At 47.5% G+C, this 24,197-nt stretch overlaps 2 protein-coding genes across 2 annotated transcripts in view; both read left to right on the forward strand.

Moving 5' to 3' along the window:
- The window catches only part of LOC308469507 (uncharacterized protein), a 43,673-nt gene extending 38,028 nt beyond the window's left edge, over nucleotides 1-5,645 (forward strand). The window contains exon 5 of the mRNA XM_080992071.1: nucleotides 4,960-5,645. The gene's annotated coding sequence lies outside the window, so the exon portion shown is untranslated. The remainder of the gene's footprint in view (nucleotides 1-4,959) is intronic.
- A 994-nt stretch (nucleotides 5,646-6,639) lies between these two features.
- LOC308469399 (uncharacterized protein) lies at nucleotides 6,640-22,577 on the forward strand. The gene is made up of 4 exons (XM_080991789.1): nucleotides 6,640-6,772; nucleotides 9,122-9,502; nucleotides 18,576-18,762; nucleotides 20,659-22,577. The coding sequence occupies exons 2-4, from the start codon at nucleotides 9,137-9,139 to the stop codon at nucleotides 22,548-22,550; spliced, it is 2,445 nt and encodes an 814-aa protein (XP_080847915.1). The 5' UTR covers nucleotides 6,640-6,772; nucleotides 9,122-9,136; the 3' UTR covers nucleotides 22,551-22,577.
- Nucleotides 22,578-24,197: the final 1,620 nt, after the last annotated feature.

Here is a 24,197-nt window from a genome sequence, read left to right on the forward strand (position 1 = left end):
TGTTAGGTGGTGGGTTGACATAGCAGCCGGCACAGCGATTTCTTCAAGTAGCTCTTTATTATGGTAAGCTGGAATAGAACTAACTGCGAACAGCTCAGCCAGCCTGTATTTATAGGCAGCCGGCTGTCAACATTGTAACCACAACAGCCCAGAGTTCCCGCCTAAAATAACTGCCGCGGACCTGAGTGAAAACTATCTACAGACCTGAGTGAAAACTATATACAGTATCCCCCTGTTGGCCCAGGGTGAAACTACACTACATAACACCCCTCCCCACCGAGATAAGGCGTTAGTTACAATCGTAATGGTTTCCTTATATACAGCACTACGCGTAATGGTTCAATTAAGCACAAAAGCATATCAGTTACATTTCCCATACTTAGACCAACAGTGATACCTGTCCAACAACATAGTTCTTTAAATAAGTTGGGCGCTTGGAAACTCTGCCAGACCGCCGGGGACTGGTAGCCAAGTCCGGAGGGCCACACAGTTCTCGCTGAGGCTGTGGTGCGACCCTAGGTGGCATTGGAACCAACTCCCCTGGATCCGCTGCTGTGGGTGGAGCCTCCGCAAGTGGAGTGGTCTGAGCCTGTTCTGAAACGGCTTGGTTCGGCTCCACGCTGGCAGTTTGTGAGGGAGGTGTAGGTGGGGCCTCGCCATCTGTACGTGTCTCTTCTGGAGCCGCAAGCGCAGTTGGGGGCACCTCGGTAGTGTCCAAGTCCCCAACCCTGCGCCTAAGCTGGTCTATGTGCCGTCGCCACAAGCGTCCGTCTTCGAGTGCCACCTGGTACGAGCGAGGTCCAGTGACTCCCACTACTGTGGCTGGCACCCAAGGGATGTCCCCCACATAGTTCCGGGCAAAGACCTGGTTTCCTGGGACAAATGACCGTGGTGCGTTGGCACAGCCTGGGGGTTCAGCCACGGCAAAGTCTGGGTGTAGCCGGTCGAGCGGTGACCTGAGGCGGCGGCCCATAAGCAGTTCAGCAGGACTCCTCCCTGTGGCCGCATGAGGGGTGATGTGTTGCACGAACAAGTATTCGGCGACCCGCTCATGCCAGTCTCCCCGGTCCAGGCGCGCCAGTGCCTCTTTTGTCGAGCGCACCATTCTTTCCGCTTGCCCGTTGCTGGATGGATGAAAAGGTGCCGTTAGGGCATGGCGGATGCCCAGTCCCAAAAGATACCGCTCAAACGTGCCTGACGTGAACTGCGGTCCGTTGTCAGAGACAAGGACATCAGGACACCCATGCGTTGCAAACAGGCCTCGCAGCACCCGGATGACAGCTTCGGTAGTGGTGGAGGGCATCAGGGCGACCTCCAGCCATTTGGAATAGGCGTCCACCACTACCATAAAGGTCCGGCCGTGAAAGGGGCCAGCCAGATCGATGTGCACCCTCGACCAGGGTGTCTTTGGCGTCTCCCAGGTGTGTCCCTTAGCTGCCGGTGGTGCAGGCCTCGACTCCTGGCACGCTTGACAGGCGGACACCCAGGCAGTGATGGCATCGTCCATATTAGGCCACCAGACGTAACACCGAGCCAACGCCTTCATTTTGACAATTCCCGGGTGGCCAACGTGCAGAGCCTCCAGGACGCGCTGACGGAGTCCCTGGGGAATCACGACGCGGTCTCCCCACAGCAGGCAGCCACGATGAGCTGAGAGTTCATGTTGTCTGGTTGCGAAGGGCTGGAACTCCGATGCAAAAGGCCCTTGTGGCCACCCCCTCCACACCCAGTTGAGCACCCGGCTGATGGTGCGATCCTGGGCAGATGCGGAGGCCACAGTGGCAGCCGATACAGGCGCTGCCGGAAGATCCTCAATCAGAAGGAGCGATGAAGCTGGAGCCGGGTCTTCCACAAATGCTGGAAGAGGGCAACGGCTGAGGGCGTCGGCATGGCCCATCGATTTCCCCGGGCGATGGATGAGCCGGTAGTGGTAGGCAGCCAGGAAAACAGTCCATCGCAGCATGCGTGGTGAGAGGACCGGTGGAGTTGGACGATCACCGGCGAGGAGGCCCAGGAGTGGCTTGTGGTCAGTGATGAGGTCAAAAGTCCTGCCATAGAGGTATTCATGGAACCTCTTCACTCCAGCCACAAGTGCCAATGCCTCCTTGTCGAGCTGGCTGTAATTCCGTTCCGTCGGAGATAGTGTCCTGGAAAAGTAGGCGAGCGGTGCTTCTCTTCCATCTGGAAAACGGTGACTAAGGACAGCACCGATGCCAAAAGGTGAGGCGTCGCAGGCAAGGACCAGCGGCCTGGATTCACTGTACTGTACCAGCACACTGTCTGAAGAAAGGAGAGCCTTGACCGCGTTGAAAGCCGCCGTCTCCCGATGACCCCAGGCCCAAGGCGTCTTAGTGCTAAGGAGTCGGTGAAGAGGCTCAGCCACTGTGGCTTTGTGGGGCAGGAACATGTTATAAAAGTTCAGCAGCCCCAGGAATGCCTGCAACTCCGTTTTGTTCTTTGGGGTGGGGGCCTGCTGGATAGCGCGGATCTTGGATGTGGTTGGATGAAGACCGGAGGCATCGATAAGATAGCCCAGGAACTCTACCTGTGGAACGGCGATCTGGCACTTCTCCCTCTTTACCTTGAGCCCGGCCTCCTGGAACCTGGTCAGCACGGCACGGAGGCGCTCGAACAGCTGCTGGTGTGAGTCTGCAGACACCAAGACGTCATCAAAATATGGTACCACGCCCGGAAGCCCTTGCAGGAGACGCTCCATAAGGCTTTGGAAGATGCCAGGAGCCACACTCACCCCGAACTGCAACCGGCGGCAACGGAAAGCCCCCCGGTGGGTGACGATCGTCTGGGCTTCAGCAGTGGCATCATCGACTGGCAGTTGTTGATAGGCTTGGGCAAGGTCCAGCTTAGCGAAGACCTTACCCTCACCCAGGGAATGCAGCAGGTGTTGGACAACAGGAACCGGATAAGCGTGCTGCTGAAGTGCCTTGTTGATCGTGCACTTGTAGTCAGCGCAGATTCTCACCGACCCATCTGGCTTGACAGGCGTGACGATGGGGGTTTCCCACTTTGCGTGGTCAACCGGCTCCAAAACTCCTTGGGCGATCAGTTTGTCCAGTTGTTCATCCACCTTAGCCTTGAGAGCAAAGGGAACCCGGCGTGGCTTTAGCTTGATGGGGGCGACTTGTGGATCAAGGCTAAAGGAGATGGGCGTACCTGTATATTGGCCCAAGGTGCCGTCAAAAACCTCGGCAAAGTCTTTGACCAGACCCTCAGTCTCTGCGTTAGAGATGCAGTTGATGCCGGTGACTTCCAGGCCGAGGGCATCAAACCAGTCTAGCCCTAGGAGGCTTGGCCGCTGACCTTCGACCACCACCAACCGGAGCAGGCCCGAAAAATCCTTGAAGGCGATCCGGAACCGGCCAACGCCTACCACGGGAATGTCGTTTCCCTGGTAGTCTCTCAGGTGTACGCGGTGAGAGTCGAGTTGCCTTTTGGACACTCTGGGTACCAGTCTTTTGATGGTGCTCCATGACACGATGGACAGGGCAGAGCCGGTGTCGATCTCCATGTCACATGGAGCTCCTTCAATGAGCACCGTGACGTTCAGCTTGCGTCGCGTAGGCGAGTCGGTTTGGCCAATCGTGGTTCCAGACGGGCAGCGGCAGTTGGTGAGAGCGAAACAACTTTCCTTGGCAGACTGGAGTGAAGACTTGGACTTGTGAATTGATGAAGGGGGGGGTGTCAGACGGAGCCGATCGGCAGACCTTAGCGATGTGGCCCCTTCTGGAACACTTCCTACAGATGGCGTCTCTGAATCGACACTTGGCACGGGAATGGTTGCCTCCGCAGCCAGCACATTCCGGTTGGCCCTTGGACTTCTGTTGGAACTTCCTGCGCTCCCGCTTTGTCTGGTGCACGTCATCGTCTTCACTGGAGGATGCCTCCTCACTGCTGGCCTTTTCATGATGCACCGGAACTGGCTCCCTAGCAAGACGCGGGCTGCTGGACTTGCGGATCTCCTGGGCGGAGCGTTCAGCAGCTTCTGAGGCCACAGCCTCCTCAATGGCTTTCTGTAGCGTGAGGTCTGGCTTGGCTAGGAGGCGCCGTTGCAGATGGATGTCCCGGACCCCGCAGACGATTCGATCCATCAGGGCATCGTCTAAGTCTCGGAACTCACAGTGCATTGCAGCCTGTCGCAGGGCGGTGGTGTAGTTGTTGATTGACTCCCCCTCTGTCTGGTTCCGGTGGTAGAACGCATGGCGGGCAGCAATCTTGGACGGCTTTGGTGCGTAGTGGTTGCGGAGCTTCTCTTGGATCGTGTCCCATGGTGTTGCCTGGACTGCTTCAGGCGCAACCAACGCTCGGGCCGTCTCAAACACCTCAGGCCCACAGAGGCTGAGGAATAGGCCCCGCTTCCGCTCCTGTGATACTTCTGTCAGCTCGTTGGCTTGGAGGTAGCAGTCGAACCGAGCGAGGTAGGAGTCCCATGATTCAGAGGCTGGCGCAAACGGCGGTAGAGGCACAAGTGAAGCCATGATTCCGATGCCGGCGTTGAAGGGCGATGGATGGAACACAGTGCTCTAGCCAGAACAGTCAGCTCTGAATTGGTTCTGCCCAGTGATTTCGCTCAGTGATTTCGCTCTGTGATTCAGCTCAGTGATTCAGCTCAGTTCAGAGGCTGGCCGCATCTGGCTGTGCTCTGATGTCCATCAATCCCATCCTCGTCGCCAGTGTTAGGTGGTGGGTTGACATAGCAGCCGGCACAGCGATTTCTTCAAGTAGCTCTTTATTATGGTAAGCTGGAATAGAACTAACTGCGAACAGCTCAGCCGGCCTGTATTTATAGGCAGCCGGCTGTCAACATTGTAACCACAACAGCCCAGAGTTCCCGCCTAAAATAACTGCCGCGGACCTGAGTGAAAACTATCTACAGACCTGAGTGAAAACTATATACAGTATCCCCCTGTTGGCCCAGGGTGAAACTACACTACATAACAACAGGGAACCAGGCCTTCTCTGTAGTGGCGCCCACCCTGTGAAACACCCTCCCTTCAGATGTGAAGGAAATAAGCAGCTATCCTATGTTTAAAAGACATCTGAAGGCAGCCCTGTTTAGGGAAGTTTTTAATATTTAATGCTGTACTGTTTTTAACACTTGATTGGAAGCTGCCCAGAGTGGCTGGGGAAACTCAGCTAGATGGGCGGGGTATAAATAATAAATTATTATTATTATTATTAAATGATCTTCCTCTGTTTCACTTCAGATAATTCAGTGGGGCCTCTTCTCAGTTCATTCTCTTCTGGATCAGTGCCTTAATCCTTTGTAGATTCTGTATATCACAGAATAACCATTGAGATGTCCCCAGATGTTGTTGTCCAGTTCCCATCAGCTTCAGCCAGCAGGGCAGACAGTCAAGGATGATAGAAACTCTAATCTGGACCTCACCACCTGGACTCTGCTGCCCTATATCCTTCCCATTGAAACAACCGTGAAAATAAATTTTGGACGCTATAGATTTATCCTGGTCTGGTGCATGCAATGTCTTTTGTTTTGCAGCTGTGTGATTTGTGCTCATATTGTATTGTGGTGGCCATTGGCTATAAACAATAAAATGTATAGATACGGTAGATTGAACTGCAAAAATAAGTAATAAAATAATAAAATGATTTTATTTTTTTGGTCCTCACTCCAAAATGGTGTGTGTGTTTTTGGTTATATTGGGGTGGGGGTGGGGGTGGAGAAGTATGAAGGCCAAAACCGTTCCCCTCCTCTGCTAAATGGATGCAGGAGACCAGAGGCAGCGAATGAAAAAGCAGGGAAAGAGAAACCCTCCAAATGCCACTATTTCCCAGGGATGTCCCTGATTTAGAGAAGCTGTCCTGGTTTCTGATTTGATCCCAGAATATTCCGCTTTTCCTTAGGGTCTCCCTATTTTCATTGAAGAAATGCTGGAGGGAATGGAGTTATCCAACCCCCGGGCCCTCTGAGAAGACAATCCTGTATAGGAAAGTTTTTTAATGTTTAATGTTTTATTATGTTTTTTATATATGTTGGAAACTTCCCAGAGTGGCTGGGGCAGCGTAATAAGATGTGCGGTGTATAAATAGGAAAATTATATTTATGGAAAGGGATGTTCCTATTTTCATCAGAAAAATGTTGGAGGGTTTGGAAAGGTCGGTTGCTGGAGCTAAGTGATTGCATGATCCCAACCAGCAGAGCTGGGAACTGGACTGCCTCCTCCAGCTACCCATTCGGGCTGCAGGCATAGCTGTCAACCTTCCCTTTTTTTCTTTTTCTTTTTGCGGGAAATTCCCTTATTCCAGTGCAATTTCCCACTGCTATCCCGGATTGTTAGATATCCTGTAGACTGTCCCCGGGACAGGTGAGGCTGCTGATCCCTTATTTTCAAATCTGAAAATTGACAGCTATGGCTGCAAGGTGGCATCGTCCCAGCTTTCTGAAAATATTTAGTGATGAGGAAACCAGTGACTGCACATCGGATCACAAGGAGACTTATTTGTCCAACATTCTGGATATCCGAGAAGATGCCAGGTAGATTCCAATGATACAATAAATTTTGAGGGACAGCGCAAGGGGGCGCATCCAGCCTTGCAGCCTCCCAGGGCCCAACCCACAGCCAGCGAGCTCCGATGCTCAGAGAGGCAGGAAACGGGGCCAGCCAGGGGGACTCGAGAGCGGCTGCACTTTCCTGTCCCCCGCCGAGGAGAGCGGAGGAGCAGCGGCCCCGTGGCCTGGCGAGTTTCCCCGGAGAGGAGCCGGATTCCGGTGCAGGGACGGAGCGAGGAGTCCGAGGTGCAGGAGGGGGAGAGCACGTGTACCTGGCAGGATCAGGCCCCGAGTCCAGCCAGAGGCTGCAGGGCGCCCCCCACCCGGGCAGGAAGGGGAAGGGGCGCAGCTGAGGGGCAGGGCATCTGCAGGAGGGCACAGGGGCAAACATCTCTGGCTCAGGCTGGCACGGACCCTGCCGGAGACCCTGGGGAGCTGCTCCCTTCAGTCCTGAGCTCAAGGGGCAGAATGAGGGGTCCAAGGCAGCTGCTGCTTCGCGGTGGACGATGCATATAGTCGCTCACGGATCAGCGGCGTACCTGGGGCTTTTGCCTCCCCTGTCCCTGTCCCTCATCAGGGAGCCCCGTCCTCTTCCACGGTCCTCCCCACGGGGGAGAGGGAAGGGGAGGCAGGGGGGAAATGGAAGAGCAGTGCAGCACGGGGGGGGGCTCTTACTGTGCAGCCCCCTGACACCCTTTGCAGGCCACTACTCCTGCCCCCCTTCCTCTGCCAGTACCATTGATGAACCTATCGCCCTCCTTCATGAATTGGTCGCCTTCTAAAGCACTCTTAGCCGCCACCACCATCACTGCATCTTGTGGCAATGATGTGCATCAGATTCATTTAGCAAGGAAATGGTTTCTTTTGCCTGCCCCAAATCAAGGTACACTGTGCCTACACATGGAGGCTCTGTTGTTCTGTCACGGCTAATAAAACGGCTAATAGATCTTTTCCCCGGAGAACGCATCTGATCTTTTCCCAAGCTGTCAAAGCTAGTGACCTCTTGTGTCTGCGTGTAAATCAGTGAGACAGGCTTAAGCCTGGTTTCATTAATTGTTTTATTTCCACCTTCCTCAGTAAGGCAGCAGGGTTGAAGTGGGTGACAGTTTTGAGAATGCAGAGGAAAGGAGGATTCTTAAGAAGTGTGGCATATGGAAATGAATTAATGATAATAAAAACGTTGAAGACAGTATTGTAAAAGACCGAGGAAGGCGAAATTGAAATTAGCTATTCATTTTCAGATTATTACTCATTTCATTTCTATACTGCTTCATATTTTTAAGGGAAAAAATCTCAAAGCAATTAAAGGGAAATCTCATTGCAGTTTGTGTCCATAGGATATTGAGAACATTGTAGATCCAGGAGTTCTCTCCTCCTGATAGTCTCAGATTTGATTGTTCTTTCTGATAGAGCAGGAGGAACGAAACGTTTATGGGCTTAAAGCTGCATTGATTCTGGAGGTCACATTCCAGTGAGCTTTGTGGCCAATGTATGCATACCATAAAGTCACATGCACACACGCCAGAGGTGCTGCACACACTCACCAGACATGCCATCTAGCATACATACAAGTCTTGCAAACACAATCAGCATGTTTAGACCTTCCAACCCCAGTGCTGGGGTGGAGGAGAAATAAGAGCACAAGAAGACCCTGCTGAATTAGCAATGAGATCTGTGGAAAAAAGACCCTTCTGATTGGTCTTTATAAATCCTCTTTTAAGAGCAGCCAGAGGGATCATTTATTTCCAGAGCAGGGCTTTTACCCCATTTCAGCACTGTGCTAGTTTGTGGTGAAATTGGAGTTGAAAAGATCTCTCTAAGGGCCCCTTAGGCATCTTTCTCTCCAGGACAGACAGATCTTCATCCTATGATCAGATCAGGAGATGGAAACGGCAGGGACTAGCAGGACACACCCTGAGGCTTGGCAAGCCATATGCAGCCAATGGACTGCAAGTTAGAGTGTCTTCAGTCAAGAGAGTTTGTGACCATCAAATTTAAAATATTTTGGAGTGAGTTCTTTGATTTTGTTGGTCAATATTCCTTTTGTCAGTTTCTTGGGCTGTGCAGATCCCATACATTTAAAGCACGTGGCTTCGCCCAGAGAACCATGGGACCTGTAGTTTATTGCTACAGTTCTCAACACCCCTAACAAACCGCAGCTGGCAGGATTTCTTGGGTGAAGCCATGTACTTTAAATGTTAGCTGGGTCTGTTGCAGCCTTAATCATATACAAAGATCTGTTGCTGCCTTTCCAACATGCTAGAAGTTGCAGCCAGGATCAGCATTCCCTGTCCACTGAACATGCTCAGCCCTCTCACTGGGTTGTTTTTGGATTTCCCTCCCTCTGCCTTGGTTCCCCCCCCCAAAAAATATTATTTGTACTTCCATAAACCTTGATGTTTCCCCCAGTCTTTGGATAACTTCCCCTTCTCCCTGGGAGGAGCCGTTTGGGTGACATAATGATTGTCATTCACAGCCTGAACATCAGAAATAGAAAGAGTAATAATATATTTCAAAAATTGGCAAATGGTTAAAAAATGTGCTTTTGTTTTTATTCTTGAGTTTTATTTTACTTTGTGTTTATTTCTTTTCCAGCAGGGTGGCGTAAAAATGGAAGAGCAGGGACCCAGGAGACCCATTCAAAGGGAGAGACTGGAGTGCAAAGGAAAGAAACCTCCTGCCGGCCAAGTTGGGACCATCAGGGATCTTCTGCCTCGGGCAGATTTATGTCAGATTAAGCAGGAGCAAGAGGAGGGGCAGCCGCAGCAGCACTGGGAGGCCCAGAAGCAGGATTTCCTGAAGACGATGCAGCCCCCTCGTTCAGGGTGGGAAACCCCACAGGCTCCCAGTCCTCCCCAATCTGGGGATGGTGTCCTCTCCTTCAGGGGAGCTGCGGATGCCAGTCGGTGGCCCAGTGGGAGAGCAGGGGGGACAGACCAGACCCTGCTCCCAGACACTGAGGGGCTTCTGGGAAAGGTAAGTGCCCTCCTCTCACCTGGGTTTCCAGCACCTGGAGGTCACAGGTCCACTGCCTCTAGACATGGAGGTTCAAAAAAATCAAATCAAATTTTATTAAACGGTCACAGACCAGATTAACTCGTACAGCTAGTCAGCGAAGCATAACACCGGAAAAAACAAAGGACAATTTCGATACATAACTGCAATTTAAAATTAGGCAGCATAAATAAAATTAAGTATTTGCCTTCGCCTGCATATTGACATTGGAAAGCTCTTGTTTCCTGCGCCTAATAGCGGCTACACAAAATTTGGCCACATTGATCGTAATTTCAGGAACCTTATCTTCTACCAAGGCTCTCATTCGTTGGAGTTCTGGTTCATTTTTAAGCTTTTGTAGAATTGGGGCAATAAAGGTCAAACGTAGATCCTCGTAGTAACTACAGTGCAGCAATACATGCAGACTTGTTTCCACTTCCGATGAGCCACATGGGCAAACACGTGACTCATATGGTTTGCCCTCATATCTGCCTAGCAGCAGGGCAGAGGGCAGAACGTTAAATCTGGCCAGGGTAAAGGAGTGTCTGTACTTAGGTATTTGTAAATCAGCCAAATAATTTGCGGGTGAGAACCCTCTCCCAAAGTCTCTAATTATGGCATGTTTATCCATTTTGCCCATATGACATTGCAGCTCTATGTCCCTAATGCGCTGGAGCACTTGACTTCTGGCTCTCTCATATCCTGCCGCTATCAAGATCTGCGGGGAGAATCCCAAGCTTCTTATCTTTTCAAACAGGGAAGCTTTCCAGGTGGAATGAAAGGTGTCTAAGAGTGTTAAAGGAGCCAAACCGGCCAGGAAAAAAATAAGTTTTAACCAGTAGTGTATCTTTAGAATCCACAGCCGCGCATTAACGGGTGGTTGTCCAACTTCTAAGCGGACAGCTATATTAGATACACAGGGGGGGATCCCCAATAAACACCGATAGAATTTTGTTTGAAATGCCTCCATAGGCGCAAAATTTTTAAAACTGCAAACCTGGGATCCATAAGTGAGTTGTGGGAGTATTTTTGCAGCAAAAACCTGGGAGGCCGCCGGAACGTATTTACCCCCTTTCCCGTGAAAAAATCTTGTAAGGGCTTTATTGGCCCTTCCTGCGTTGGCAATGGCGTTTTTCATCTGTTGGTGCCACGAGACCCTTTCCTGAAAAGTTATTCCCAGGTATTTGAAAGTTGCTACCTGGTCAATAGGTTGACCATTAATTCTCCATTTGTGTTTCCTTCTTTTTTTTGAAAACACCATAATTTTAGATTTGCTGTAATTTATTGATAGTTGTTCCGCTTGACAATAGTCAGCAAGTGATCTCAAAAGCTTCCTCAGGCCAACGCAGGAAAAGGAGAGTAGGACTGCGTCGTCCGCATACAGAAGCACCGGGATGGGAATACCTGCCAGTTTGGGAGGGTGGGCATTTTCTTTCGCCATATTTACTGCTAGAGAGTTGATATAGAAATTAAATAGCGTTGGCGCGAGGACACATCCTTGTTTAACCCCATAGTGTGTTTGAATTTCTTTAGTTAGATGGCCTGACCGATCGCATCTTACCCTCACCCTGGTGTTTTCGTATAGACCACGGATAAGGCATAATAAGCGTTTATCTATGTTTGTAGCGCCAAGCTTTTCCCAGAGTCTATCCCTTGGTATTAGATCAAACGCCGATTTAAAATCCACGAATGCTGCATATAAAGACCCCCCTTTTCTAGAGTATTTTTCTGCCAGGTGTTGAAGGGTAAGGGCCTGGTCTATAGTTGAATGCTTTGCTCTAAAACCAGCTTGAGCTTCTGATAGAATATGCTCTCTTTCCATCCACTCCACTAATTTATCACATAAATGAGCAGCATACAGTTTGCTAATAATACTTAATAGACTGATTGGTCTATAGTTAGCTGGCTCAGTTCTGTTTCCTTTCTTAAATATTGGAATGATGATGGCTAAACCCCAGTCCTCGGGGATAATAGCCGCTTGATTTATACTAGTGAACAAGGCGGCTAGCACAGGGGCCCACCATTCGACATTTGCCTTAAGAATTTCTGGTGGGATATTGTCAGCACCCGGGGCTTTCCCTGATTTAAGAGCTTGAATACGGCCAGTAATTTCTTCTGTGGTTACAGGGGGCCATTCCTTACCAAATTCACTTGAAGCAGGAAGCAGAACTGGGGCCACTTGATTTGATGAATATAATGAGAGGAAATAAGCCTCCCATGCTCCAGCGGGTATAGAGTATTCGATTTCAATCGGGGAGTCTCTCCAGCTTTTTGCAATTATTTTCCAAAACGTGGCAGAATCTTTCCTTTGGGAGGCCTCCACTAGGCACTGCCATTCCTCCCTTTGTGCCTGGAGCTTTTTCTTGCTAATCAAAGCTTTATAACTGCGTTTTGACTCAAACCAGTCTAATGGAAGCGAAGGTAAGTTCGCTGTTCTATAGTTCCTGTACTTATCCAGCAGGAGGCGTTTCATAGCCATGCATTCTTGGTCAAACCAAGGTTTGGATTTATTAAAGTGTAGAGATCGCCGTGGCGTTTTTTTGTTGGTCAGATAAGGTTGTAGCGACGAAATCAGTTCCCGGAACATGTCTAATCTAGCCTCAGGAGTTGGGGAATTAACGAGGTTCTCCTTTCTAGCAAGAAAAATATCTGAGTGAAGTCTTTCCGATATTTCATCACTCAATTTGCTGGACCATTTAATACGTGAGTATCTTAGCTCCATGTTTTCAAAGCATGGGGCTACAAGTTTATCAGAGCAAAATAAATCTTTTCTTACATCCAGTAATAAACAGAGCGGTAGATGGTCGCTATCAACCCTCTCCACCACTTTACATTCCCGTGCTCTGCTCAAAAGGTTAGATGACACCAGGACGTAATCGATAGTGGAGGCTCCCATGTTGGATATAAATGTAAATTCCCCACTGGGTTCTCTGTCGACACGACCATTTAATACAGTCAAATCCAGATTGTTGGAAAAACGTAGAAGGCATAGGCCTGCGTAATTGCAGCCCTTGTCTTTTGAGAGCCTTGGGGGAATAGAATGGGCTTCTTCAGAAATGGGAGGTACGTCGTGAAAATGAGCGTATAACGCTTCGTCTGATTGGCCAATTCTGGCATTTAAATCCCCAGCCAGCAGCACTGCCGCAGCAGGAGTTTGATTCATTAGCTCATCGACATAAGATTCTATCCTATGCCAGAGATTTTTGATAAGCTGCTTGCCTCTTTGGGGAGGGGCATATATATTAATCAATAGAAGTGTGCAATATCTGCATTTCATTAATAATGCCATGGCCACACTGCTCAGAGGCTCCAGCTCGACGAAAGATGCTCTCAGCCTTGTGGATATTAGAATGCCTAGCCCACCCTTAACTCGTCCCCCTTTGTTGCTTGGTGAACCTGCGAGCGAAAATGAGGCAAAACCATTTACATCTAAATCCCCTGTTAGCCATGTCTCTTGCAAGAAGACTATATCATGATCTTGGATAAAATTGACAAATGATTGGTCAGTCGCCTTGTTGAGCCAACCAGCAATGTTCCATGATAGAAATTTAAGATTGGCTTTATCACAATCGAATCTTTGTCAATTATTAGCTAACGTACTTTTAGGGTTTGTCGCTTTATGTATCGGACGCCTATCGTCTTTGTATGGTGGGCTATCCAGCCGCTCTATGATTTCAATAGGTGGATGCAAAGTGCTCACGTTTGTGAACACCAGATCTTTATTATGCATAAGTTCCTTCTGTGGATAGTCTGTTTTGGCCTGATTTTGGCCCAATTCTGTTTCGTCTAGGTATCTCATTTTGTCCCATACGTCTTGTGGGGTCACCTTGGGGATATTTCTCCTTCGGGGGGGTGATGGAGTACTCTCCTTGAAGGGTGGCACATTCTCTCTTGGTGGAAAGTTAATCTCCGCTTTGATCTGAAGGTTACGTGTTGTGGACTTTTTTGGGTCCCCCTTGATAACCTCATTGCCTGAAGCTCTCTCGGCCAGCTTATCTCTTAGCTTATCTAGTCTTCCCAAGATGTCAGTTTGTATTAATGCTGGGAACATCCAGAATTGGTCAATTAGGATATTTTCTTCCATAGTAAAGAAATCCTCACCTTTGCTTGCAAGGCATTGCGGGTTCTGTTTGTCAGGCCAGAATTTTGAGAGTTGTTTCCCCTTTCTAAGATTTGCCTGCTTAGTTTTCAAAAGGGGGCTCAAAGGAGCCTTATTTTCAAAGAGCCTAAGTATTGTTGTCCGTGCTTTTAAAAAGGCAGGTCTTGACCTAAAAATATACTTGGTCAGGTTCTGATCCCTAAAAGTGGTCAGTGCTCTCACTGAGTGACCATCATAATGTAAATATTCCACCGAGGTGATATCATTAGCATTAATCATTCCTGGCAGTATGTCATTTAGACTAGATACAAAATTCATTATTCGCTGTTTCCCTGTAAGGAAGCCCTTAGGCTTTGGGAAGTTCGTGAATACCAGTTTTTGGGGATTTAGGATCAAATTCCAATCTCTTTCCTGACTGGAGGCTTGCCAGGTCTGAAGGGGGGTATCATCTCTACTAAACGCTTCCTCTTCCCCGCTGTTCGATTTGCTAAGTGTTTTATTGCCTTCATAGGAAGAGGCCTCTACTTCCGCAGCATCAGGTTTATTAAAAAGTTGGTTATCCAAGGACTGAGTTGTTACTTCTGCCTTCTCACTTGCTACTGGAGTCAGCCTTGGCGAGTTCTCCTTAGCCGGTTGCTGTGTTGTTTCTCTCTTTTTACCCTTCTTTTTGCTGCCCCGTGTGGTCAATTTATTTGGGGCTGAGGGAAGAAGTTTAAACAATTTCTGCCAATGTATGTTTCGATTACTGCGGGTATACTTGGCTTTCCTTGTTGTTTTAATATTTTTACTTTTCTTCACTTTTACCCTTGAGTTATGTCTTTGTAGATTCTTATTTATTACTGGTTTGTTCGTCGACGCTAGCTCAACTGTTTTATGTTCTTGTGGCATATCATTTAATTCTAACTCTTTTAATTGAGATGTGAAATTTTCTACTAACGTCAGCAGTAGCCCGTTTGTTATTGTTAGATAATTTTTTATGTTGGCTAAATCAGAACTTATTGCTAGGGAATAATCCAAAGGGCGACCGTCACTCAATTCTGTTTGAGAGTATTTTGGAGTAGGTATCTGGTTTTGATGGGTTGATGTAATTTATTCCGTGGGCAGCTGTTCCTTAGTAATAGAGGTATTTCCCTCCTGAAGTTCCTCGGCTAAAGCTAGTTCTTGCGCTAGGCTGCATGGGGAGTTAATATTTCCAGTATCTTGGTATATCTCTTTAAAATTAGACGTCCAATCAAGAACAGTAAGAGAGGGGGGTATTACTTCATCAAGAATTAACTCTTTTTGTGGACTCTTACCCTCCTCCATCTTAGGAAAGTAATTTGTGATTTTGCTTTGTCTTTTACCAGGGCCCGAGGGGCTGATTGCCGAGTCAGGCAGTATACCCAACTCCTTGTATTTTCTTCTAGTAAAAACCATGGTAAAAGTGGTCTTGATATAGAGAGAGGGCAGTTTACCCCAGGTGCGACTGCCTTAGATTGGGGGGCAAGTGGGGGTATCAATCTATATTCTCACCTGCTCTCTGCAACAGCTTCCTGATGTGCTCATCAACAGCCTCAATATATTTCTCTATTTTGAGTTCTCTGCTATTAGATCTTGGCAATTGTCCTAAGCCTGTAGTTTTCACCTCAATCATGCGACCAGCGCTGTTTCACAAATGCTGCAACCTAGTCAGAATATAATAATAAAACAATGCTGCCAAAGAGACAGCAGTAATAAAACGGCTAAAAACTACATTAAAATTAAAATTGCCTTATTTAGGCAATTTATGTGCAGCTGGAAAAGGATAATAGTGGAGTTTGGCTATAGCGCATGTACAGCTATGATAACCTTGTATTTCGGGTCCTAGCTTAGTCTTTAGAGGCCTAGCTTAGTCTTTAGAGGCCATCTTCTACCGCCCTATACTGAACGAAGGATATCCAAGAGCCCCAGAAGGGAAACTTTCTGTGGGCTGGTTCGCTGATTCCTTCTAGGTAGTCTTTCAAAGGCCTACCACATAAGGCAGGGCACGGAACGATATCTTGCTGAAGCCAGTTTTCCAAACCTCCAGAGGGTCCTATCCGATACACTGTTGTGAAGTTATTGTGTAGATTAAAAACTTCCTGTAAAAAACTCAGGGTGCCTTCACCAGGAGTTTCTGAGAATATAAAAGCTGGTCTCCTCGAAAGAGTTTATTAAAATGAAGAGCCTTTCCAGCTACAGCACTTCCTCTTCAACTAAGCAGGAATGTTGTCCCCAGCTAGTTCACACAGCCCCCCAGCTGGGCGGGGGTCAGTCAGTTCAGTTAACCCCCGAATCTCCAAGCTTTATCTTTCTCTGTGTTCAGCAGAGCTGGGTGTCTATGGGCCAATCTCAAAGCAAAGCTCACAGTCGTATCTCTCCTTACCCTCCTTCTCCAGGCACCGTTGGTCAGGTAAGCAGTTCACAGTTCTGTCTTTAGACCTCTTCTGTCTCTCTGCTCTCAGTTCAGGCAGCAGCGTTCTCTCCTCTCTGGCCACCTTGACCGGGCAGCTGATAAGGAGGGAGGGAGCAGGCTGGGACAAGCTGAAGCTCGCAGAGCCGACAGGAGTTATAAAAATGTTCAGAGTCTTTAAAATGTTTTCCGTTTGTTAAAAATTGGCATCCGGAGGGCAATTAAGATAAGGTTTTTTAAAAAATAAAAGTGAGCGCCGGAGAGCGTGACTTGCCTCGGCGCCATCTTGGTCCCATTCCTCTCATGGAGGTTCTGTTTAGCTTTGGTGGTGAATATTCCTCCTCCCTGCACTTTCTCTCTAATCCACTTCTAAAAGGCTTGCTAGACCAAACTTTCTTATACATGGGAGTTTTGTGATCATATCTCCTGATGTTGTTACTTTAGTAAAGCAACCACAGGGGACTCGGAATTTCATCAGAGCAGAAGCTACGTCAGAAGAGGTGATCTTCCACCAATCCTCATTTTCCTCCTCTAAATTGCCTTCATTTCCAAAATGCTCTTTTCTCCCCACTGAGGTAAATCTCTTGGCATGTCTTGCAGCCTCAGCAATCCCATGTGTACTTGCATTAAATAACACTGGCCTATTTTGCAAGGTTGTTGCAAGATTTATTAGGATAATGGTCAGGTTCAGGTGACTGAATCACAGCCTGAAAATCTGGGTTAAAAATAGGAACAGTTTTTAATGCATTGCTGCAGCAAAGTTACGATAAAACCTAAGTTGACTCAAGATTAAAACCAAAAACTCTAGCCACCACCGCAGTCTCCTGGCCCCCACAACCAGAATGCATCACTCCATAAAGGACCCCCACCCAACCTTTAGTGAGAGAGGGCAAAAGAAAAAGACTCTAAATGGGTAGTTGCACAAATTTACCAGGTGTGGTCCTGCACTGACAGCAAGGCTTACAAACAGGGGAGCTGGGAACGTGTTGGTCCCGTATCTCCCTGCATCTGCCTCCTGACCTAATTGTCCCACCTTACCTCATGATTGGGCCGGCCCTGATTTGGAACTGTGATGAAACCAGGCAATATCTTATGAGCCATAGGTAACAAACCTTCCATTTTGCCCAAACCAGGAAACTGCAGCTGGCAGCTTTGGAATAAGCTGGGATATTAAGCTAACTTCAAACTTTGCTTGGTCAAAACAGGAAACTCTGGTTGATCAGTGGCTTCGTGGTTTGACTGTTCCCACTGATAGCAGTAAAAATAGGAAGCCCTGTTGCATTCAAAGGGGTTGTTTGGACAGAGTCTGTGATCAGCATGCCAATCAGGACAGGCTTAAAAAGGTAAAGGACCCCTGACCATTAGGTCCAGTCGTGGCCGACTCTGGGGTTGCGGAGCTCATCTCGCTTTACTGGCCGAGGGAGCCGTCGTACACTTTTCGGGTCATGTTGCCAGCATGACTAAGCCGCTTCTTGCGAACCAGAGCAGTGCACGGGAACGCTGCTTACCTTTCTGTCAAAGCGCTACCTATTTATCTACTTGCACTTTGATGTGCTTTCGAACTGCTTGGTTGGCAGGAGCAGGGACCGAGCAACGGGAGCTCACCCTGTCGCGGGGATTCGAACCGCCAACCTTCTGATCGGCAAGTCCTAGGCTCTGTGGTTTAACCCACAGTGCCACCCACGTCCCAGGATAGGCTTAGGAAGCAATTATTATTATTATTATTATTATTATTATTATTATTATTATTATTTTCATCCTGCCTATCTGACTGGGTTACCTCTGCCCATCTGGGTAGCTTCCAACAATACAAAAACAAGCAAAACTTTCCCTGTAAAAGGCTGCCTTCGGAAGTCTTCCATTTCGTAGAAATGGCCTTCGGTTTTAAAGAATTGCCCTCTTTAAGGAATCACTTGGTGTAAACATGTATGTTGTCCTCTAGGTCCAAACACACACAGACACACACATGGTAGGAGCAAGCAGTGCTCCAAAGTGCTTATCTTGCGAACTTGCCGTCTAAGTTGTTTACTCCTGACCAAAGTTCCTGTTTCCCAAAAGGACAGGAGGGGGAGCAGAGGAGGAAACGGATGGGTTTGAAGGCTCTTTCTGCCTCTCTCCCCTGAGAAACAAGAGCAAAGGGTGTTTGCAGGCCAGGAGGACAGAGGAAGAGGCAGCGAGGGCAGAGGGAGCAGTGGGCGGATCCCCCGCCTCTCCCAAGGGGTCCAGATGCAAGCAAGGGGCTTCCTTCTTCTCCCTGCAAGGGCCACCCATGTATTCAGAGCAGTCCTTTGCAGATTAACTTTTAAGTTCCCAAGAATCTACTCTCAGGCCACTAATGTGCATACCATGCCAGCCTTAGGAAGGGAGGTGGGACAGGCAGGTGAAAAGAATTGCCAAAGGTGTTTGAAAATGCACCTTGGGAAGTGGGTGCCCTTGGGAAGGGGGTGCCCAATTGGGGCTTCTCCAGGGGTAGTAGAATGTCTTGGGCAGGAGAATCCCTGCAGGGGCTCTCAGACTCCCTTGGCTTCTTCTTCCCTTCCTCCCAGGAAGCTGCAACTTGCTCTGGATTCTGCACTCCTCAGGAAGCTGAACCTGCAAACCTAGCTGAGACTGAACCTGCAACCCTGGCCAGGATGGAAGGAGGAAGATGGACGGTTGACCTGGTCAGGCTCTCTCCCGCATCCCTCCCCACAACCTCTGAGCATTCCCTCCCAGGACCCTTGGAGAAATCTGGTGAGTTCCAGGGGAGAGGAGATGGGGACAGGGACAGATGGATGGTGGAGGGAGAAAGAGGAAAAGATGGAGAGGAGACAAATGGAAGGAAGTTCCTGACAGGAAGAAGGAAGAGGTGAAGCCTTCTGCAAAGCAGCTCTTTGTTTCTTGAATCCTTTTCCTAAAGTAGTGGGGTCAGATTTTCTTCCTCCAGGCTTTGAAATCTTAGGTGTTATTTCCATGGCAGGAATAATTGATGATAATGATGTTGCACACCAATCCTGAAAAATGGGTGAAGGGGAATGGAAATGCTTCCCATAATTATTTATAATTAATGTATTTAAATTGTTTCTATTACTCTTATTTTTTATAGACAGGGTCAGAATGATACATTCCACCAGCATCAAAACACAATAAATGCATGCACCTTCCCAGTTTGGTGGGCTTAAGGGACAAAGGACCAGTTATCATGATACACAATTCCTGTGGCTGGAGGCTGTACACATAGGATTGGGCATATAAAGTCCAAGAGCAGGTGGTATTATAAGCAAACTGTGTAAACTTGCCAATCTCACAGACTGGGGTTGTTTGTGTGAGTGAGTGAGTGAGTGAGTGGGATAATAATTTTAGCACCCCTGTGTAATGGCTTGGTTCTCCCGCACAGACATGAGACAACTCCAGTAGTAATTATCTCAAACTCATAAATCACTGTGGAGCTCAGTCTTCGGCCTGTTCATCCCAGCTTGCAGTTGCCGAGTCCTCCAGCAAAGAAGGCCCCGCTTTCACTTTCTTTTCCCCTCTTCTTGCAGATTCTCTAGAGCCTACGATTTTTTGGACAGGCTATTTCGGGGGCTCTGTGTCAGAGCTCAAACTGGAGATAACAGTCTGTGCCCCCCCCCCGTCACCCCCTCTTCCTGCTCTTTGTTCTTTGCTCCTGCTGCAGCTTGGCTGCTCCTCCTCTGCTTCACATTCCAACTGAATCACATCTCTTGCCTTCTCAGGCTCTGTCAGCGGAGGCACGAGAGGCTTGAGATTCACAGAGCTGACACCCTGTAATTTTGTCCGTTCCTAAGCTTCCATGGAGATACTGTGGTACAACCTTGGTGCAAATTTCAAAATAAATATACAAAGCCAACAAAGAGACTCAGAAGTTTATAGTGGCACCAGCTTTCCTGCTCAAAATTCCACTTTGTCAGACTGCAGCCCACAAAAGCTTAGGCCATAATACATTTATCAGCCTTTAAGGGCTGCAAAAGATGAATAAGCAGAAGCGTAGTTCATCTATGGAATCTATCCTACAGGAGACAGTGACGGCCAGCAACATGGATAGCTTGAAAAAAAGGATAAGACTGACGTCTCTGCTCTGCCCTCGCAATCCTAGGCAATAACGCTTCTTAATACTAGTTTCTGGAAAGCACAGGAAGTCAGAGAAGACTCTTGTGCTCCAATCCTGCTTGCCGGTTTCCCACAGGCATCTGGTTGGCCTCTGTGAGAAGAGGATGCTGGACTAGGTGGGCCTTTGCCTGATCCAGCAGGCTCTTCTTAGGTTCCAATATATTGCAATATTTTTACAGTTACATGTAGCACTTAAGTTTTATTTATTTCACAAGGGAAATGCTGTTACTTGAGCCTGAGATCATTTCTTCACTTCAGAAAGAAAAAATAGATGTGTCTAATAAGCCAATTCCACCATAGATCTGGATTATAAAACGATGCTGCTTTATTAAGTGTGATTGGAGTGATCATGTGTTGCTCTTGCCACTATCTCATCAGCTTTTCAAAAAATATGGAACCTAGAGAGGACAGTGGAGAATGGAGACTGTGTGAAAATGAGAGAAGGTGCAGATTGGGATTGACAGGTGTTCAGTTCCTTTTTTGTCTTTCTTGAAAGTCTAACAGGATTCTCTTTCCTCCCAGACTCCCAAACAGGTGAGGAAGATGAAAGTCAGAATTCTATGAAGCCACAGGTGAATTTATGGGGGAAAACAAAGACACTGAGGATACAACAAAAAAGTCAAAAAGGAGAGAAACTATTTGAATGTATGGCATGTGGAAAGAGCTTCAGTGAAAGTGGAAAACTTAGAATACACCAACGAACTCACACAGGGGAGAAACCTTTTAAATGTACTGTATGTGGAAAGAGCTTCAGTGATAGTGGATCACTTAGAATACACCAACGAACTCACACAGGGGAAAAACCATATAAATGTATTGAATGTGGAAAGAGCTACAGTCAAAATGGATACCTTAGAATACATCAACGAATTCACACGGGGGAGAAACCATTTAAATGTATTGAATGTGGAAAGAGTTTCAGCAAAAGTGGAGTACTTAGAGTACACCAACAAACTCACACAGGGGAGAAACCATATAAATGTATTGAATGTGGAAAGAGCTACAGTGAAAATGGATACCTTAGAATACACCAACGAACTCACACAGGGGAGAAACCATTTGAATGTTTTGAGTGTGGAAAGAGCTTCAGTACAAGTGGAGACCTTAGAATACACCAACGAACTCACACAGGGGAGAAACCATTTAAATGTATTGAATGTGGAAAGAGTTTTAGCATGAGCGGAGCACTTAGAGTACACCAACGAACTCACACAGGGGAGAAACCATTTAGATGTATTGAATGTGGAAAGAGCTTCAGTACAAGCAGAGCACTTAGAATACACCAACGAACTCACACAGGGGAGAAACCATTTGAATGTTTTGAGTGTGGAAAGAGCTTCAGTACAAGTGGAGACCTTAGAATACACCAACGAACTCACACAGGGGAGAAACCATTTAAATGTATTGAATGTGGAAAGAGTTTTAGCATAACCGGAGCACTTAGAGTACACCAACGAACTCACACAGGGGAGAAACCATTTAGATGTTTTGAATGTGGAAAGAGTTTTAGCATAAGCGGAGCACTTAGAGTACACCAACGAACTCACACAGGGGAGAAACCATTTAAATGTATTGAATGTGGAAATACCTTCAGTACAAGTGGGAAACTTAGAATTCACCAACGAACTCATACAGGGGAGAAATCATTTAAATGTATTGAATGTGGAAAGAGTTTTAGCATAAGTGGAGCACTTAGAATACACCAAAGAACTCACACAGGGGAGAAACCGTTTCAGTGTATGGAATGTGGAAAGAGCTTCAGTCAAAATTATACACTTAGAAGACACCAACGAACTCACACAGGGGAGAAACCATTTGAATGTTTTGAGTGTGGAAAGAGCTTCAGTACAAGTGGAGACCTTAGAATACACCAACAAATTCACACAGGGGAGAAACCATTTAAATGTATTGAATGTGGAAAGAGCTTCAGTACAAGTTCGAAACTTAGAAGACACCAACGAAGTCACACGAGGGAGAAACCATTTCAATGTATGGAATGTGGAAAGAGCTTCAGTGAAAGTGGACATTTTAGAATACACCAACGAACTCACACAGGGGAAAAACCATTTAAATGTATTGAATGTGGAAAGAGCTTCATTGATAGTGGATCATTTAGAAGACACCAACGAACGCACACAGGGGAGAAACCATTTAAATGTATTGAATGTGGAAAGAGCTTCAGTACAAGTTCGAAACTTAGAAGACACCAACAAAGTCACACGAGCGAGAAACCATTTCAATGTATGGAATGTGGAAAGAGCTTCAGTGATAGGGGATCACTTAGAATACACCAACGAACTCACACAGGGGAAAAACCATTTAAATGTATTGAATGTGGAAAGAGCTACAGTCAAAGTGGAGCACTTAGAAGACATCAACGAACTCACACAGGGGAAAAATCACAGATACTTTAATAAACCGTATCGGTGTTCTTTACCTTTCCTTCTATGCTTCCTTGCAATACTGATAAAATCAAACCACACCAATGCTTTCAGCCCCAAAAGAGGAGCTCCCCTTGGTGTCAGGGGAGGGGTCCAAGGCAGCATCTGGAGCCCTGCCATTCCTTCTGTCCCTGGCCCCTTCCCCTCCTCTCTCTGCCATCCCAGGGCCACTCTTGACTCCACAGCAGGAGACTGGATCTGTCTGTGATGATGAGATGTCCTGGCTGGTTGAAGGACCACTTCCTGTTTCTTGCAGCTCCATCCTTTCTCATGCAAGGTGGAGTCATGAAGCAGGTGAAGGCTGAGCACACCTAAGGGTGGCGCAGCGGGTGGGTGGGATTCTGCTTAATCTTTCCCCGTCTTCTCCTTTTCTGGTTCCAAATCCCCACACAAAAAGGGGTAGTGTGAGGGCGCAATCGGTGTTATGGAGCTGCACTGAAAATCATTGCTTTGTGAGCGTAAGAGGCCCTTCTCAAAAAAACAAGCATCAAGAGAATTTAAGCTACAGAATTTAAAACAAACAGATAATTACTAAAAAAGAAAGCAGTCTGGTGCCACATTGCGTAGGAGTTACTTTAACACACTCTTCCTGGGGCTGCCTTTGAAAAGAGCTCAGAAACTTCAATGGCTCAAAGAGCTGCAGACACATTACTGACCAGGGCTGGCTATAGGCAGAATAGGACTCCCCTATTAGAACAGCTCCATCTGCCTAATTGTCTGTTTCTGGGCACAATCAATGTTTCCACAAGAAGAGGAAGATAGATTTGGAGTGCCGCATTTTCAAAAAAGATGGACACACGACTATTTCTTTGTGGAGCTGAAAGGCATGCCCGTGTGCCTCATTTGTGGTGAGGCCCTCTCCGTCCTGAAGAAGGCCAACCTGCAGAGGCACCACAGGACGAAGCACATTCAGTACAAGGGAGTTCCACGGGCAGCTGCGCCAGGAGAAGGTCAAGGCGCTGAAAACGGACCTGTTGGGTAACCTGTGGCCCATCCAGATGATGTGATATTGCAACTCACGTCTTCTTTAGCCGTTGGCCACGCTGGCTGGGGCTCATGGGAGCTTGAGTCCAAGGATCGAGGTCACAAATGCCGGGGACAATTCAAATCCCTCCTCAGTCATGAAGCCGATTGGGCGACTTAAAGCTGGTCACCATCTTTATGTGAAACCTCCCTCGCAGGGTTGCTGTGTGCGTGAAAGGAATATATCTTGTGGTGGGCTTGATGAGGGGAGTGTGGAACAGAAATGTAATTCATGGGTAAGAGGACAGGAAATAGTTCTGAATCTGACTGAAAATAAAGGATTCTTTGTCTCCAAATTGCATATAGCAAGCACATGTGTTGTTGAACTCTAGCTGAAGTCTCAGCATCTGGTTCCTCAGCACTCTGCACTCTCTCTCTGGAAACCTCCGGCTGTCAGGTGACAGGAACCAGCCAATGCCTCCCAGTTCAGAAACAGTCTGCCAAGAGCTGAGATTGGAAGTGGACAACCAAGGAAACTTAGGGGAGCATTTTCATTTCCATGCTTATGAATATTGAATTGAATCAATTCATCTGATGTGTTCAAAATAGTAGAGAAAATTTATGGTTGACACCACCTTGGGATAGTTTTGACAGGAA

The sequence above is a fragment of the Podarcis pityusensis genome (genome assembly GCF_964106645.2).
Source record: "Podarcis pityusensis genome assembly, chromosome: 2".
NCBI lineage: Eukaryota > Metazoa > Chordata > Lepidosauria > Squamata > Lacertidae > Podarcis > Podarcis pityusensis.

Coding starts and splice junctions, on each gene's coding strand:
- LOC308469399 (XM_080991789.1), top strand. CDS start 9,137: ATGGAAGAGCAGGGACCCAGGAGACCCATTCAAAGGGAGAGACTGGAG. Junction 9,503..18,575: donor CTGAGGGGCTTCTGGGAAAG/GTAAGTGCCCTC, acceptor CCTTCCTCCCAG/GAAGCTGCAACTTGCTCTGG. Junction 18,763..20,658: donor AGGACCCTTGGAGAAATCTG/GTGAGTTCCAGG, acceptor CTTTCCTCCCAG/ACTCCCAAACAGGTGAGGAA.